Source organism: Salminus brasiliensis, chromosome 7 (genome assembly GCF_030463535.1).
Source record: "Salminus brasiliensis chromosome 7, fSalBra1.hap2, whole genome shotgun sequence".
Lineage (NCBI taxonomy): Eukaryota > Metazoa > Chordata > Actinopteri > Characiformes > Bryconidae > Salminus > Salminus brasiliensis.
Window position 1 is genome coordinate 37,843,002 of NC_132884.1, and position 18,985 is coordinate 37,861,986.

General features: G+C 40.5%; 2 protein-coding genes across 3 annotated transcripts in view; one reads left to right on the top strand and one right to left on the bottom strand.

Annotated features, from left to right (window-relative positions):
• Positions 1-2,530, bottom strand: part of nav1b (neuron navigator 1b) — a 147,658-nt gene extending 145,128 nt beyond the window's left edge. For both annotated transcript variants that reach the window (XM_072684831.1, XM_072684829.1), the window contains exon 1: positions 2,434-2,530. The gene's annotated coding sequence lies outside the window, so the exon portion shown is untranslated. The remainder of the gene's footprint in view (positions 1-2,433) is intronic.
• A 6,252-nt stretch (positions 2,531-8,782) lies between these two features.
• On the top strand, positions 8,783-15,937 carry csrp1b (cysteine and glycine-rich protein 1b). Its single transcript, XM_072684850.1, has 6 exons — positions 8,783-8,888; positions 10,450-10,559; positions 12,292-12,460; positions 14,257-14,386; positions 14,546-14,639; positions 15,450-15,937. The coding sequence occupies exons 2-6, from the start codon at positions 10,451-10,453 to the stop codon at positions 15,524-15,526; spliced, it is 579 nt and encodes a 192-aa protein (XP_072540951.1). The 5' UTR covers positions 8,783-8,888; position 10,450; the 3' UTR covers positions 15,527-15,937.
• The last annotated feature ends 3,048 nt before the right edge of the window (positions 15,938-18,985 follow it).

The window sequence follows — 18,985 nt, forward strand, 5'->3', positions numbered from 1 at the left end:
AATGATACAAATACACTGGTAATGCTTAACCAACCACATGGGGTAGCACAGTACCTGTATGGCAATACCTAAGCAACAATTTGACACACCGTAGCAACCATCTGGGACAGCATAGCAACTGCCTAGCAACCACTAAGCAACTCCAATGCAACCACCACTGCCTGGAAGTGAGAACCACTTTGTGTTTGCCCTGAATCTTGAAATATGATCATACTGGTCAATTTTGACACATTTTGTTTTATTTTGTGACACTAAAAATGTAAATGGTTTCAAAACAAATAGTCTTCTTAAATTTTGACACAAAGTAGTCTGTGATAAAAAGCACAATATATACTCATTTGAGTATTATAGTGCTATCGTCAAAATAATAAAAACAAATATGTTTTCCCCAAAAAACTAGTTGTATGAGCTCCAGTCAATGAGGCCTACTGTCCAAAAAATAGCAAATAGATATATCTAATGATACATTATAATGGATATTAATCAGCTATAGAGGGCATGCATTGACTGGCAAAACATTCTGCAGTAAAGCTGCGTTTATTAGCTAAAATAAATTGGGGAAAAGGCAGCTGGACTCGACAGCAATCCAACCAAATTATCAAAGAACCAATGGACCATGTACAGCACTGTGTAGCAAGGAACGTCCAGCTAACTCATGCTCAAATATCACAAAAGTTTAGAGAATAAAGTTTCATATCAGACAGCACAGTCGAGTGAAAGGTCTTAGAGTGTTTCCGACTATTTTCAGGCTCATTTGGGATTGTTTGGGTTTTGGATGCTTTCCTTTTTAATTGAGCTCAGCATGTCGCTAAACTTAAATGCCGCTGTCTTTTTGCCACGCCATAGGCATGGGCTCAGTGACTCCCACAGTCTTTGACGCCACATTCATGCCCTCGATAATGAGGTGGAACACAAAACTGATTACCATGAAATGAACACAACAGGAGGGTTAAAAGCGCCCCGATACGGAAAACCCAGTTGGCCTCCCTTGTTTTTGATAAAAGATTTCGGTTTTTGAAGTCCTTTGTAAAGACTATTAAACACTGTTGCTAATGTTAGTCCCTCAGTTCATTTAGCTTTAAAGCATTTCACTGATGCTCTTATCCAGAGTGACTTTAGTGAATCAGTTTACACAGGTGGGAGAATGTAGCGTCAGGAGTCTCTTCCAACGACTCTTTCGCCCCTTTCGGCCTGCACGGTAACCCAGGACCTTTCTGGATATTACCTGAAGGAGCTGTATCTGTGAATGCAACCATTTGTATCAGACCTTACCCGGACTTTATCCTGTCAGCCCCCTAGCACAAAGTCCAGGTAATGTCCAAACGAGCCTGTGTGTCACTAGAGCAGGTAATTTTCCAGAGAATGGGCCGTACCTCATGCAAGCGCTACAGAGGCACTTCCCCTTGCCTAAACCACATGGGACATGGTGAGAACGCGCCTGACATGGAAAATCTCCAACTGTACACTGTGTCCTTAGACAGTTTCCAGAGTTCATATGTGAAAATGCCATCATTGGTGTAGAGTGGTGTGTTGCCTAGCCAGGAAGTCCCCAGTCTGCCATGGGGAAGGCAGTGCTGTTACCCACTACACTACCAACCTCATTTCAGCTTCATCCAGTTTAGCCCTGCCCTTTCAGGTTGACGTTTTAAGGAGCATTGCAACCAATCAGAACAGACGTCAATTACATATGTCATCACTGCCACACCAAAAACCATGAATCACCATTTTTGCAGTTTTTCTTTTTTTCAAACAAGAATCTGGAAGGTGTTCTTTACGTTATGTCCGGATTTTATGAGAAATGGACCAATAGAAATGCTCCGAAATGACTCTGAATAAAATCTTTTTGCATTGACATCCATTGAAAGTTAAGAAAGTTTTTTCCTGCTCCTGTAAAGTTTCTATTTTGGAGATACAAGGTATCTCACATACAGCCAAGATATATGTTGGTCTTAAAGCCAAAGTAACAAAAACAACCTGGTTAAGTGTAAAAGTAAAGAGAGTAGAGTTTTCAGAACATAAACACACACATGAATTGGAAATGGAACTTAAGGAAAAAAATAAAGTACCAAAACCGATTAGAATCTGAACCATTCAACCCCTTAAACAGCCTATGGTCCGCCAGCAGGCCAAAAATGTTATTAAAAACTTCTATTAGCTAAGAATCGACCCACCATCTCATACAGACGTTCCTGTGGTCACTGAGTTATACACCTTAGTGTGTAATAAAGTAATACATCACTTGGAGGTGGTTCCATTTCCACATCAAAACCGGGCTTTCTCCATTAGGAAAGATTCTATTATTGAAATCTTAACGGCCGGCCGGCCTCAACCCATGCTACATCCGCAAATGACCCAGCAGTATCCTGCTGGACGTTTGCTCTGGAAAATTGTGCTCGCAGAAGCCCGTGACTGGAGTCAAACAGATTTACTCACAGGTTTGTCTGCTGTCTGTCCTGGCGTCCACACTACAGCGCTGCTGGTCACCAATGAATCCAGAAATGGTCGAGCAGATGATCTTCATTCTTTAATGCAGCAGAAAACTGGCTTTGTTCCTTCTTCCTGTCCAGAATCAATGCATTGGTCACCCATGTGTGCACACTGATGTGGATGCAAGTTGCGCCTGAGGAAACAGTGGCCTGTGTGTGTGTGTGTTGACCATAGGACACTATAAATAGGCTTCTTTGTCTCTCTCTCTCTCTCTCTCTCTCTCTCTCTCTCTCTCTCTCTCTCTCTCTTACACACACACTCAAAGTCAGTCTCTGGTCAGTCTCCAGACTTGGGATGAGTTTCAGCCCCCCGTCTCTCTTCGATCGAAGGAAGCGATCAGATGTCCGGTGTGTATCAGATATACATCATACAGCAGTCTTGTGGCTGGATGTTATTCTGGGGTGGCTGAGGATGTGAAGGAGAGAGAGAGTGAAGGCTTAAAGTCAGAAGTATACTCAACCACTGTTTGTAAAATCTTTACACAAGCTATAATATATACACAGTACTATTTAAATAAATGGACTAAAGTATTGGGACACCTGTTTATTCAGGTTCTTTAAAAATTAAGAGTATTAAAAAGAGTTTCTCCTTCTCTTGTTGGAGCAACTGTCTCTACTGTCCAGGTAAGAAGGCTTTCTACTAGATTTTGAAGGAGCATCGATGTGAAGATTTGATTGCATTCAGCGACAAGAGCCTTAATCAGGTCAGGATGTTGGATGATCACCACCTCACCTCAACCCTTAACTCCTCTGTTCATACCAAAAGTACTGGATGGAGCGCCATCCATCATTTCAGAGAACACAGTTCCACTGCTCCACAGCTCAACTCTGGGATTTTATCCTATTGGTGGTACGTCTCTACAGGGTAGACAAGCTGTGTGTCCACAAACATTTGGACATATAAACAACACAAAAAAGACAGTGTTTTTATTTGCTTGTGTTAATTTGAACTGAACTAGTAAAGCAGCATTATGCAAGAATTGACATACATTTTGCTCCTGAGCTCCCCCTACAGTTGGGGAGTGTAATTCACTTTTACCCCACTGTCATGAATACAAATCAGCTCAGAGAAAAGGGCCAGGTGCCCAGCTCCATCGCAACAGCAAACGATTTTGCCTGTGCCGCCCAACATCGCTTAAGAGTGATGAAGGGAGATGAGGAGAGTATCATCTACCCACCCGGAAAGAGCACCACCTGTTGTGCTCCCTTAGACTCTGGTTGCTGATGGCAAAGCAGTCATAGTAGCAGTGCATTAGACTGTGGAGACCTTTTAAAGAGTGGGGTTGACATATTAGGTGAACAGCAACAAGTGAACAGTCAGTTCTTGAAGGTGAAGATGTGTTAAAAGCAGGGAAATGAGCAAGCGTAAGGCTCAGACCAGACTGTGAAGGCTAGACGACGGGGTCAGAACATCTGACAGGTATTCTGGGGTGTTCCTAGTATGTAATGGTCAGTACCTACCAAATGTGTCCAAGGAAGGACAAGAGTCATGGGCACCTAAGGGTCATTGATTTGGTCCATGGAGGCCTCAACCCCCAATTTACAGGACTTGTAAATGTGGATGTGCTGCTAATGTCTTGGTGCCAGATACCACAGGACACTTACAGAGCTCTTGTGGAGTCAATATAATGTTATGGCTGATTCATGATTTTTTTCCTCCAGTTCTGAGGGAGTTTTTCCTTGCCGCTGTCGCCGTTGGTTTGCTCACTGGGGGTCTTGAATCTTTCATGTCTTATGTTATTTCTTTTTTTCTGTCTTTTGCCTAATTACTAATTATTATTGTGTTAAGCTGCTTTGTGAGAACAACAGTTGTAAAAAGCTATACAAATAAATTTGAATTTTGACTTATTTTTTTGACTTATTATTTACATAATTCATGATCTGTCGATAACAATTCCAAAACTTTTGCAGCTTCGTGTCCATGGTATGAATGACTTTAGCAGTGTTTACATTCTGTGACCCTTATTTTAACAATTTTCCAAGAAAATGGGACATTTTAAAGAATCATTTAGCAAAGCAGACACTGAAAGTAGTCCAAAATAAGACTACAACAGTTTGGAGGACTGAGTCTGTTGTGTAAAACAGGCCTGATCAATGCTACTTTCACATTTCAAAGTTGAGGAACTCCAGCAGGCTGTGCTGGTGAGAACTAGTTATTGGTGAGATCATTTTCATGTCAAATTACTGTAAGGAGAACACACATCATCGGTTTATTTCTGTCCTTGGGAATTTTTCTTATGTATGTGTGTGTGTGTGTGTGTGTTTGCCTTTGGTCAACTTAAATAACCATCTATTTGAAGTGTAGAATAGCCACATCCAAAAGCTGGTTTGGAGGCAGTTTGTCACCAGTGCATAATGCATTCTTATTTTGTGGACTAAATGTTCTTATGTATAATTAATTCTGACAGTGAGGAATATGATTTCTTCTCTGTAGTGTGTGTTCCCCCTCTGGTTACAGCACTTCATATACCGAGCCAATTTATTCTCAGGGAAAGAGGCCCTACACACTGATTTATTTATGAAATACAGAACAGAGGTCTAAAAGCTCTGGAGCTCACTTCTGACATTTCCAGGAATCCTAATGAAAGTTTGGGCTGTCTGGAGACCACCGCGGAGTGCAGAAATACCACTTTAAGCTTCTCCCTGTTTTAAATAACATACCGGAAAAGCAGAGCCCCTGTCCACTCAACAGCAGAGAGCAGATGGAAAAACACACCAGGTTAAAGGTATGGAAGTAAGACAGTCATACATAGTACAAAAATAGTTCCAGACAACACAACATCTATATATATATATATATATATATATATATATATATATATATATATATATATATATATATATACATATATATATATATATATATATATATATATATATATATATATATATATATATCTTAAAGAAATGCTTGGTCACTGCCACTATGACCCGGGGGTCGTAGCATTGCTAGGTGCTGGGGGAGCTACTAAGGGGTGGGTTAACTGGCAGAACTGGTAGAACTGCCAGTTAACCCACCCCTTAGTAGCTCCCCCTAGCACCTAGCAATGCTCTCAACACTACGAGGTTAAGGACTTATGTCTCCTCTAATGTGAAGCCAGCCACCTCTTTTTTCGAACCGCCGCCACCTGATGCAACATCTCTGGGCAGCCGACATGCTCAAAAAAAAAAACGCTTGGACCCCGGCTCCACCGCACCAGCTAATAGATGCCTGTTCCAGCCAACATCGCTTAAGAGTAATGTGGGAAGAGAGCGCCATCTACTCACCTGGAGAGAGAACAGCCAATTGTGCTCTCTCAGACTCTGGCCACTGATGGCAAAGCGGCATGGCTCGAGATTTGAACTTGCGACCCCCGGGTCAGAAAGGCAGTGACCAAGCATTTCATTAGGAATACTATATTAATAGTGGGTAGGGTTTCTTTTTGCTCTCAAAATCTGGGTTATTTATTCTTAATTCTATAATTTCCATAAGCCATGCAGACATGATTGTCCTTCCAGCAGATTTTTCAGGAGCACTTTCGTGCTGTGAATCTCTTGTTCAAACACATCCCAAAATTTGGGCCACTTTGACAAGCTCCAAGCGGTGTCTAGGCAACTGGGTCAGATCATCTCCAAAACATCAGACGTCAGGCAGGTCTTGTGGGGTGTTTTCAGTATGCAGTGGTCAGTACCTACCAAATGTGCTCCAAGGAAAGTCAAGGGTCATGGATGCCCAAGGATATATAATGTGATCCATGGAGCCCCCACCTCACAGTTTACAGGACTGAAAGGATCTGCTGCTAACGTCTTGTTGCCAGATACTACAGGACACCTTTAGAGGTATTTTGATGTCCATGCCTCAATGGGTCAGATCTGTTTTGGCATGCAAGGGGGATCTACTCAATATTAGGCAGGTGGTTTTAATGTTATGGTCTTGTGGGGGGGTTCTGGTATGCAGTGGTCAATGAAAAAGTTCCTGCTGACGTATGTAGTTTGTGCCTCAATGGCTTAGAGCTGGGCTACAGGATATTAGGCAGGGGAGTTTAATGATATGGCTGATAGGAATATGTAAATCAGCACTTCTGTATTGTATCACAAATGTGAGCTTGTCTTTATGTGAATGGAGTAGATAGACTATCTGCTCTGTGGAGAGAGTGAGTAATTAGGCGAGTGAGCTAAACTCACACTGGCTCGGTTTATCATAACAAACACCTTGTATGGAAATACAGCCAAGCCTCTAACACAGCGTACACTATCAGGACCTTCTGCACTGAACCACATACCAATATATCCATATACGATCAATATACGATACATCTATATTTATACAAATCAGGTCTTCACTCTTCATCCAAAGTCTTCATCCATTAGTATCTAGTTATTAGACATGAAAGGGCCCAGAAATATCCATGGAATGAACCAATGCTTATTATGATCTGTGGACAAAGCCTGCTTGGATCAGTAGCTTGACTCCTTAACAGGGAATTCCACCAGTTTTCAAAATTCCTGCCTAATTCAATCACTGAGATGCAAACAAAGCCATTCAGACTGGTGATAGGAACCAGGTGATTGCAACCAAGGGCCACAGTGTCCACAACACAAATATAGCCACTTTATTTAATATAATGGCAGCAAATCTGAAAACATGTTTTTAAAAGGGACTATTTTTGCCTCACCACATCCGGTATGTAGCTCTCTGCATAAATTCCTTAGAAAATCTACAAGAAAGTGTCTCATGTATCATTCAACTCTTTGGACATCTATTGATTCACCACCAGTGTACAAATTCAAGGCCTTTTTTTTTTTTTATAAAGACAGTGGTTGTATGTAGAGAAGCACCTTAAATAGCATCCTGGAACTCGAACGGACAGCCCAGTCACACTGCACATCACTAAGACTCACTCTTTCCCCCCAATCAATTATATATATTGATCGGATCAGCCATAACATTAGTATCACCTGCCTAAAATTGAGCAGGTCTCCTTGTCCTATTGCCAGCATAATAGAGCTGACCATTTGTGGTGTGGTCTGGAGGTTTGGTCCTGTGGTTTCTGGCACCAAGAGGTTAGCAGCAGACCCCTTAAGTCCTGTAAGTTGTGAGGTGGGACCTCCATGGATCACATCAATGAGCTTTAGGTGTTCATGACCCTGCTGACCCTCCTTTCAGTCGGGTTCCCAATTGAGCCACCAAAACAGTGCTGACATGTTGAGGCATGGGATCCATACGACCTCTGAGGGTGTCCAGTGGTATCTGGCACATCTGGCACAACATGACCCTTTCGACGGTTCATCTGCTTGTTCTTTTTCTGAGCACTTATGGTGGGTATTGACCACTGCATACCAGGAACACCCTACAAGACCTGCCTGATGTTTCTGAGATATTCTGACCCAGTCATCTAGACATCGCAGTCTGGCTATTGTCGAAGTGGCTCAGATTCTTACTCTTGCCTGTTTTTCCTGCTTTTAACACCAACATCACCTTCAAGAACTGACTCCCAGATCCCACCCCTGTGACAGATAGATGCCACTGTAGATGAAGATACTCACTGTTTTTCAATTCACCGGTGGTATTAATGTTATGGCCGATCGGTGAATAGGCCCATATGTAAATAGTAATGTGTGCATCTGTTTATTTCATAACTTATAGCTGTAAATCAGGGCAGTGCACTATACAGTAGTCCAGTATACACATATGTGTATATATTGTGTGTATATATTTATAACTGTGAGGGACGATGCACCTATGTTTTTCACTCACCTTACACCCCTGTTGACCCCTAGTGACATGACAATAACCGTGATCTGATCTGATCTGAATTCATAAATGGTTCTTCACCAGGTCACATGGTTCTTGGGTCTTGTAGATGCATCTGTACAGCACCAGAAAGGGTCCCACTGTAGTCCACTATTGAAAAGAACAAGGATCAGGACTACAGCACAGAATTAAAGCGCAGCATGGCGCCCACCCAACCACTCTGAATGACTGTGTTTACGTCTGAGCGACTTCGGTGGAACTGCAAAAGGCTGTACTCGGCCCACATCTCAGTTCCTCTGCTAACACTAGTTTCAGATTAACTCCACTTGGGCTGCTGAGCTGTACATTACAGAAGTGAGTGAAGAGCACGCCTGCGATTTAAGAGGATTGCTGTGGCAGAAAACTCTGCATAGTTGTGTTTAACTGGGCTGTGAGAGGAACCAGATGAAAGTCAGGAATGACAGAAATCTGCGTCATTCCAGGGAGTTGCCCTTCTCTCCTCTCGCTCCCTCTCTGCTCTGCTTCCATTGTCCCACCCACTCTCTCCCGCTCTCTCTCCCTCTCACACACATCCTCCTCTGCCTTATAGTAGCGAGAACGTCTCTGAACTGATCACAACTGTTCCTGAACTTCGTCCACCCAGAGCACCAGCGGCACACTAACTGCAGGTCAGTGATACTGATGATTCACATGTGACATCCATTCAGGCTTTTAACAGATCTGGCAGTGTGCTGTAATAAACAGGTAGTTGACTATAATACAGCATACTATAATAAACAGGTAGTATGTGTTAATACAGTGTACTGTAATAAACAGATAGTATATATTAATATAGTATACTGCAATAAACAGGTAGTCTGTCATACAGTATAATGTAATTAAAAGGTAGCCAGGTCTAATACAGTTTACTGTAATAAGCAGGTAGTATATAGCAATATAGTGCACTGTAATAAACAGGCAGTAGGCTGTAATACAGTATACTGTAATAAACAGGTAGTATATATTAATATAGTGTACTGTAATAAACAGGTAGTAGGCTGTAATACAGTGTACTGTAATAAACAGGTAGTATATAGTAATATAGTGTACTGTAATAAACAGATAGTAGGCTGTAATACAGTGTACTGTAATAAACAGGTAGTATATATTAATATAGTGTACTGTAATAAACAGGTAGTATATAGTAATAAAGTGTACTGTAATAAACAGGTAGTATATATTAATAAAGTGTACTGTAATAAACAGGTAGTAGGCTGTAATACAGTGTACTGTAATAAACAGGTAGTATATATTAATACAGTATACTGTAATAAATAGGTAGTATATAGTAATAAAGTGTACTGTAATAAACAGGTAGTAGGCTGTAATACAGTGTACTGTAATAAACAGGTAGTATATATTAATAAAGTGTACTGTAATAAACAGGTAGTAGGCTGTAATACAGTGTACTGTAATAAACAGGTAGTATATATTAATATAGTGTACTGTAATAAACAGGTAGTATATAGTAATAAAGTGTACTGTAATAAACAGGTAGTAGGCTGTAATACAGTGTACTGTAATAAACAGGTAGTAGGCTGTAATACAGTGTACTGTAATAAACAGGCAGTCCACAATGCAACAGGCTACAGAGGGGTCACAGCCAGAGCAGTTAATTCTGACGTTCTTATTTTGCGATATGTGAAACTGAAATTCTAAAGGATTGTGTGCGGTTGTCCTCGCTGACGCCGAATTAATGGAAGTTGCATAATGTCGGCCCTGTCAAAAAAACAAAAAGGCTTCCCTCGAAAACACTTCACAAACAGTGTCTGTGTATCTTGCTTTCCTGTTTACTATATGGTGAGTTAATCAGAATTATCACTGCGTAGTTATGCCATGATATAGATACCATCTACTCTCCTGAGACAAGTGTTTTCCGTCCACAGCGGACAATTTAAAGGAATACTCCAGCATTTTTCAAACGTCACATTTGCAGGACCAGCATGTGGTCACTACCGACTGCAGTTTTCATGTACTAAAGAAAAAGAAGTCAAGACAAACTTATAAATAAGAATAATAAAAGCTGATAGGCGGGAATTGAAGCAAGTGCCCATTGACTTCTATTATATGCACATTTGAGGTCAGCAGGTTTTCTGTCATTGCTTAAGTACAGCAAAACCTACTGAAATTATTGACCATGCTAATCAACCCATAATCTGTGCTGTGGCTGTAAATGGTGTGTGTGTTCAGGATGCCACTCGGAGGGGGAAACAGGTGTGGCTGCTGCCAGAAGACTGTGTACTTTGCAGAGGAAGTCCAGTGTGAGGGGAAGTATTTCCACAAGTCCTGCTTTCTTTGCAGTAAGTCACCTCTCTCTGCTCCCGGCCAGCAAACCTCTCCGCTTCCATAACAAGGCATTATGCTTAAGGGACACGGCCGCCTGCGTGTTTGTGATCTTCTGATCTAATTCTGAAACTCTGACAGTAGCAGCATGCGATGAGATCCTCCGAGACGTCCGGAGTGAGAGGCTGCATGCCTTGGCTTCCTTTAGGTCGCAAGCATCTAAGCCTCCTCTACTTTTACAAGCATGCCCATATTAGGAGGTCAGTACACGGACGTCACTGTGGCTGGGTCTACCTTATATGGGACTCCAGTGTGTGCTTCACTCTAACACTCAACACAGGCCAACAGATGAGAGCATGTGTGTGTGTGTGTCTGTATAAACAAGTAGTACCAGTATGTCAGTGATAAACTTGTGCTGTTGCTGAATGGAGCAAGTTAGCATAGCGTCGAGCCAAAACTGCTCAGGCGAGGACTTTTTTAATGGGTTCTCTTAAACTGTACAGTTTCTGAGGGCAAACTAAGGCCTGGCGAAGTGATTAAGGTGGCAGTGAACAGAGGTCACATATTAGGCCACATATTAGACAGTGTAGACGATATTGGCAGCAGTTTTTTTATGGCACATACCAAGATTAGGCCAAGGCTGATAAAATGAGATATGCTTATATTATTATTATTATTATTATAGTATAGTCCTAATATAGGACTTCTAAAATAGTGGTAAATGTGAAAAAGCTAAGGGTCTATTTTTGCCTTACAACACCCTGCATGTTCTTCTGAATTTGAGAAAATAGTAACCATGTTTTTGTATTCTATGTTTTTGTACCTGCACAGAAATCTATTTAGTGAATAGATTTCTGTGCAGGTACCACCAAGTGTGAACAATTCTGACCCAGTCACTTTCTCTGCACTCTTACAAAAGGGGTTCTTCACATGATTGCGTAACTATCTAGAACCATGACACCTCAAACCACCATTTGAATGAATAAATAAATGGTTTATTGTCTGGTTAAATGGTTTATCATGTATTAGGATATTAACTTGTAAATGGTTCTATACAGCACCAAAAAGGGTTCCACTGTTGTCCACTACTGAGAAGAGCCTTTTTCAGTACCAAACAGAACTCTTTAGTTTAATGGTGCAGTTGTTTATATTCCACATTAGTGGAATCCTGTACTTGGCCCACATCTCACATCTCAGGATAGTCCATAGAAAAGTACTGAACTGCTAGATAGGCACATCCTGGCACCTCTTAAATGTCTTGTGAGGTGAATATATCTAATATCTCTCGTGATCAGATTATAAGAATGACTAGAATAATCTACAAATATAAAAAACACTTTGCTGTTGGGTTATATATAATGTGCATGATTTTACATGATTCAATAACTAGAATTTGACACAAGCAAAATTATCTGTCAATATAATCAAGCACAAATAAGACAGAAAATGAGTGAAAACAAGAACAGAACGTCTACAAATTAGTTACGTAATCATCTCATCCCCTCAACGGCCTCAAAATGAGAAATATCAGACATAATCAACAACACTTGAGATCATTGCCGGGATGTCACTTTTTCCAGAGTAGTTCTAGACTTGACTGAACAGTAGGCTGTGCAAATCCCCACCATCTGAACAGAACCCCCCTGCTTTTTCCAAGTTGTTTTTTTAAAACAGCAGATAAATACCTTAAAAGGCTTAGCTGGCTGTAACTCAGCAGCAGTGGAATGTTTCCTTCTCGTTTCCTCACAGTGGTGTGCAAAAAGAACTTGGACAGCACCACAGTGGCCGTACACGTGGACGAGATCTACTGCAAGTCCTGCTATGGCAAGAAATATGGCCCAAAAGGCTATGGTTTTGGAGGTGGGGCAGGGACCTTGAGCATGGACACGGGTGAAGCACTGGGAATTAAACCAGCAGAGTAAGTAGAGGATTTGAATAGCCTCTATAATATAAGGGTTTGGTTTTCAGTAGATTGCTGAGAGAGTGGATGAATGGAAAGAGAGTGTACTGTCAGTTATAACATTATACTTGCCTCAGTATCATTTTTTTTTTTTTTTTTTGGGGGGGGGGTTATATATATATTTATATATTTTTTTCTTTCTTTCTTTTAACTTTTTTTACATTATATTTAGGGCATTTAGCTCACACTCTCATGCAGAGTGACTTACAATGTTACTCGTATTACAGAGGTGGGCCAATGTAGTGTTCGGAGTCTTGCCCAAGGACTCTTATTGGTGTGTTCAATGGGGAATTGAACACACACACATATTTATATGTCCCTCTTATCCAAACTGCAGCTAATGAACCAGAAATATGTGGAATCCATGAGTGTCCAAGGTTTGCTTTTTTAGCTTGCACTGGAGCGAAGAGGCTAACATAACCGAATGTCCTAATTGTGTACTACACACTATTAATATAAATAAAAAATATGTACAATATACTGATCTTAATAGTGTGGGTTTGGCAGGTTACTTTTTTCAAAAGGTTTAATGTACCAACCAATTTTGCACTAACAGGAAGTGATGAAGTGTTGCTATGCCAACATACTGTATATCCAGCTGCTGCTGTCGCCATAGTTGCATCGTTATCTGTCATTTTCTTCTACTTGTTCCAGACATGAGCAGCTCCTCCCTTTCAGTTTTGCATTGCATTGTGGGATAATAGTGCCCATTGTAATCACATTCAAAATCTGACCTCTGCAAACCCTGCATGGGTTGTTTTCGGTTGTTTTTCATTGCAATACGGCAGAAGTTGACCTGAACACACCTAATTTCGAGACCACCACGCCCATCGTCGTAGATATATTCGCCAGCACTGTGCAATATATATATACCAATATATCGATGTAAAACACCTATAATAATAAAAACTGAGCTCAGCATTTTTTTCAAAAGCCCACCATATAACCCACCCTTCGAGCTTCAAGTACGGTTCGGTTCGACCCGCCAATTCTTCAAAATCCACTAAAGACAGGTAACCAGACTTTTTTTTGTTCTGGCACCAAAGTGGTGGAACAAGCTTTTACTGGGTGTCCGAACAGCAGAGTCCAATGCTCGCTGTCTTCAAACCCAGACTGAAGACCCACCTCTTCCAAGAGTACTTGGGCGAAAAGTAGAGTGGTCACCTTAGTGACTTGTGTTTAGTAGAGTCTAAACTTAGAGGTAATAATTTGTAGCCTATTCAAACTAGTTGAGGTTTTTTTTGGGTAAATAGCAAAGCACTTTTATAAGTCGCTCTGGATAAGAGCATCTGCTAAATGCCCTATGTTGCCCTATGAAATTTGCCCTATGAATTTCGTTCAGAGTCAAAATAACAGGGTGGTAAACAGGCTTGTAAAATTGCATTAAGGCCTTTTTTCACCCAACCTAAGCTGCTATACTTACTAATTATACGTCAAAAACAGCTTACAATACTGAACATAATGAAATACTGAACTTTATGGCCGCTTTAAGAACAACTCAATGCAGTTTGAGGCCAGTGTTTGGCTTTGTAGCCCCAGCACAAAAACTGAGGAAGCAAACATTGGCCATCACACATCTTAGCTGACCAGTTATATTCAGTGTGAAGGGAAATGCATGTCTTGGAGAATGAATGAATGGAAAATGCAGAGATAAGAATGAGGCCTTTATCTCCAACATACTGTATTTGCCTCTGTGTTATCTTTAATTCTTCAGCTTACCCCACATACTCAAAGCTGATGTGTTTAACTCTTAGACAAGGACCACATCGTCCTACCAACAACCCCAATCCCTCAAAGTACGCGCAGAAGTTCGGCAGTTCTGAGGCGTGTCCCCGCTGTGGCAAAGCTGTTTATGCAGCAGAAAAGGTGGTGGGAGCTGGTAATGTAAGTGAACCCACAATATTCTCCATGCTGCTTTTATCTCCTAACACAACTTCAGTGTTGCCTATATTATGGATCTCTATAAAACACGGGAAGGAATTTAGAGATAGGAAGGAAAAACAATAAGCATAAAGTGTTTCTTTTTTGGGTTTGTCTTTCTAGTCATGGCATAAGAGCTGCTTCAGGTGCGCTAAGTGTGGCAAGAGCCTGGAGTCCACCACTGTAGCTGATAAGGATGGCGAAGTCTACTGCAAAGGTCAGGATTCCACTTTCCTACACTCACACACAATATACTACTATTGAGAGCCATTGAAAATATCAATGCTGTCATGTACATTTCACTATTTTTATTTTATTTTATTTTATTTTTTAATAGCCCAGGTCAGTAAAGACCACACCACCACTTTTTTTTAACTTTTGTTGCAAAGAAAGTGTGGAATTGTTTATGGGCCAGTGTAGGAAGTGTCAGTAATAACTAATGAAGCTGTGAGGGATTCTGGATGAATAAGGACTGAATAAGCTCAATAACATCAAGAATGAGGATAAAATAAAAACACTGTCCAGAATATATGACAATAGAGAATTATAGTGTGATATTGATCATTTCATAATTTATTTTGAATTATTCCAAATATTTTTAGTACTGTACACTTAGCTGCATTCTGGGTATTCAAAGCTTATTCTGTTGTTAGAACGGTGCATCAATGTGTTAAAAGTAATGATGAAATGTCATCAATGTCCAATGAAAAACATGCTGACTTTACAGGAGAAAATTAAAATGCTCTTAATGTTGAATTCACGTTAATGCAAAATAAGTGAGTTTATTCCAGTTTATTGAGTTTATTTCTATTGGTCCATTCATTCAGAATTATTTACACAGTGTACAGAAGCAGCCACAGGGTTCAAACCATGGAGAAAACTAAAAACGGCCAAAAATGGAGATACATGGTTTTCATTGGACAGCGACGAAAAGGACTAATATCACTGCTCTAATTAATGCTGTGGATTTTAATACAGTATGTTAAGTAGAGGATAACTTTGTGCTTGTTTTGCTTTGGATCCACAGGGTGCTACGCTAAGAATTTCGGACCAAAGGGTTTTGGATTTGGTCAGGGAGCAGGAGCTTTAGCCCATGCCCAGTGAAGATCCTCCAGCTTCTACAGCCAGCGCTGTAGTCAGAGTCTTAAATGCATGCATTTTACTCACAGAAATGCTTTGAAATGTTGAAATTCTTTTTTAAGCCAGCGCTTTACACAGACCACATCCCAGAAGTGGCATGGCAACACACTAATGGCTACGAGCTAATTATATCTACTGGGATTTAATTTCCCCTTTTTTAAATAATGAATTCATTTTTTCTACAAAGAAGAGCTAATTTATTACAGTGAAAACATAAAACATGCTTTCTTGTTTCACCTAAGCAGCAGAGTTACATTCTTGTGGTGTAGGTGAGCTCCACATTTCGCTGACCACCTGAATAAACACTGCATATTATATATTGGGGTCATGTGGGGGGTTTGTGAAATCTGAATAAAGGAATCACTGTAGACAATATTCTAAAGGCTGTTTCAGTCTTTTTATACTGTTATAAGCTTCATGGCTCGAGCGAGAGCAAGATAAACACTGCATTTGTAGCCAATCCAAGGAGATGACCCGTTTGTTTACTTCTGACATCATTACGACATCAAAAAGCGGTGAGTGTTGTCAAGAAACAATGGGTGCTTATCTGTCCGAGCCTGTCACCGGCCCGGCGAGGGCCTCACTGACATGGACAAAGAGGCATATCACAGTACACTGCAGCTGTATAATTATATATTGTGGTCATGGTGATGAATCACTAATCATGGTGGACATGGTTAAGGACTGTCTGGCATTATATTGACCATATCATCTGGTTGGATTATATGTATACTTAAATCAATGAAAACCACTCGTTTGGAGCCGTGATTGGTCAAGCAGGTCAAAAAACACTGTGATTGGTCATAGGCCCTATTTGCATATTGCAGCCTACGTGAAATCATTATTTTGTGACACTTTATTTGAAGGCTGCCTTATATTTATGAATAGTTTATTGCCTGTAATTGCACAATAATATGAAATAGGCATTAGGTGCCTTAAAGTTCATTGACCTGGGTGTGGCAGTGCACTATTCTACTGTGCAGTGACACTTGCATGAGCATGACCTTCATGGAGGAGTCATCAGAAGAAATCCTTTCCTACATCCTCAACACAAAATTCAGCATCAGAGGTTTTTAAAGAAGCATCTAAACAAATTTGATTGACAATTTGGAATCCAGTCCTGCAGTTAGGTGCTGAATTTATGAAAAGAACACCTCTCCAACTGTTAAACACAAATGGTTTGGACTTGTCCTGCAGCCAGTGGCACGTAGAGCATTTTACTGGCTGAGGGAAGAACATATTCAATTAAATACCAGCAAATTCTGGAAGTAAACATCAAGCATCACATCCTCTGTGAAAAAGGTGAAGATGAATAAAGGGAAGAGGATGAGCTTCTACACCGGGATAATGACTCTACACACCCCTCATAATCCACTATCTTGACCCCTTAACACTCCAAGGCTAATTTCGCACTATGGTTTATTACTCAGTAACTACAGGGACGTCTGTACAAACCTCGGCCCACCGGCAGGCCTTAGGCTTTTTAAGGGGATAAGAGCATGAGCTAAGGGCTTTGCCATGGCCCTCACAGTTACTCAATCTGAATATCATTAAAAATCTGAGGGCAGACCCCAAAAGAGCAGTGAGGCAAAATGACCAGAAATCTCACAGAACCAAAAAAAAGTTTCTCTCAAAAACTCAAAAAGACCCAGTGAAAATCCCATTGCTTTTACTAAGGGCACTGGAAATTCAGCGTGCCCAAACCTTTTTATGAACACTGTTAGGAAGCATGACTCCCACAACATGGAAGTTATAGTGCAGAGGCCCAGTATATGTTCTGTGTGGCTGCGGTTGTGGTATTTTAAATAGAAATCATATATACAAATATAATAATATCAAACATAACATTAATAACTCTGCTTCAAGGGCAACTTAAGTATGTTCAATAGAAATGATACTTGGTGTTCTTTACTAGGCCTCTTAAAAGTCATTAAAAGTCTCATTACTTTAATGTACTCTCTCAGTACAGTGTAATTTACTTCACAGAACATCTTGTTTCATCTTCCAAATGCCAGTATAAGCCTAATGGTATAATCACTGATTATCTTCATCTACAGTGGCATCTGTAAAGGGGTAGACATATTAGGCAGCAAGTCAACAGTCAGTTCCTGAAGGTGATGTTGGTGTTAAAAGCAGAAAAAAATTGGCAACTTCAGACACTCTGACCCTCTGAGACACTCTGACACTCTGAGAACCAAACTGTGACGGCTAGACGCCTGGGTCAGAACATCTCCCAATTATCAGGTAGGTCTTGTGGGGTGTTTTCTGGTATGCAGTGGTCAGTACCTACCAAAAGTACTCCAAGAAAAGGACAACCGGTGAACCAGCGATAAAGTCATGGGCACCTAAGGCTCATTGATGCTCATAGTGGCCCTGCCCACTTCACAACTTACAGCACTTAAAGGATCTGCTGATAATGTCTTGGTGCCAGATATCACAGGACACCTTCAGAGGTCTTGTGGAGTCCATGCCTTAAATGGTCAGATCTGTTATGGTGGTGCTATGGTGTGTGTGTGTGTGTGTATATATATATATATATATATATATATATATATATATATATATATATATATATATATATATACATGCATCCCCAAACTATTAAATGAAGGGTAAAAAAATCTTATTTTCTGCCACCAGAGGGCGCCACATCAACCTTGTCTTCTGGGCTTCAGTGCCAATTGTGTTCCTATTTACATATTATCACTGTTGTACAAAATACATAATTTTTTTTTACTTTTTGACATAATTTAAATTTGGCAGTTGTTTCTTACATTGCATGAAATTTTGAAGAAGGTTCTTTACAAGTTGCCCTTTTGGACATTACAGATTTTTTGCACGACAGGAATGCTATCAATAACGTTAGTATACCATAAGTGCATTAGTCATTATCTCTACACTCATCATCTTTACTGTAGATTACTGACCTAGGGTAAAGTCAACATAGATACTGATGGTCCTCTAATTTAACCTACAGCAGAGCTCCTTGTAAATCACAATTAATTAGCGCTGCAGCTTTGGAATAGTTCGAGCAGGCTGACTCATGAGAGAGAGGGCCGAGCTAAAAATAAATGAAATTTACAGTTTGGAAAGAGTGAGCCAACAAAGCACTGGCATGTTCATGACACAAAGCTGAGCAGAGCGAGTTAGCTGGCTGGGTCACTAAGCCCGCTACAGGTCATAAGGTCCTGGATGTTAATCTTAGATCTATATATAAAAGAGGTGGCATTTTGCTGCCTGAGCGGCTACAGTTTACAGGACTCAACAATGAGGAATGTGTGTGTGATATACAATACAGTACTGAGCATAGAGTTTTAGGCTCCTTATCTGAGCAGTAAGTGTTTAGTTCCTCAGTAAAACACTCATGTTATAATAAACTCTAATAATGACACTCCTACAGAAAGTGGTGGAGGTTCTCCATCA

Coding starts and splice junctions, on each gene's coding strand:
- csrp1b (XM_072684850.1), top strand. CDS start 10,451: ATGCCACTCGGAGGGGGAAACAGGTGTGGCTGCTGCCAGAAGACTGTG. Junction 10,560..12,291: donor CAAGTCCTGCTTTCTTTGCA/GTAAGTCACCTC, acceptor GTTTCCTCACAG/TGGTGTGCAAAAAGAACTTG. Junction 12,461..14,256: donor CTGGGAATTAAACCAGCAGA/GTAAGTAGAGGA, acceptor TTTAACTCTTAG/ACAAGGACCACATCGTCCTA.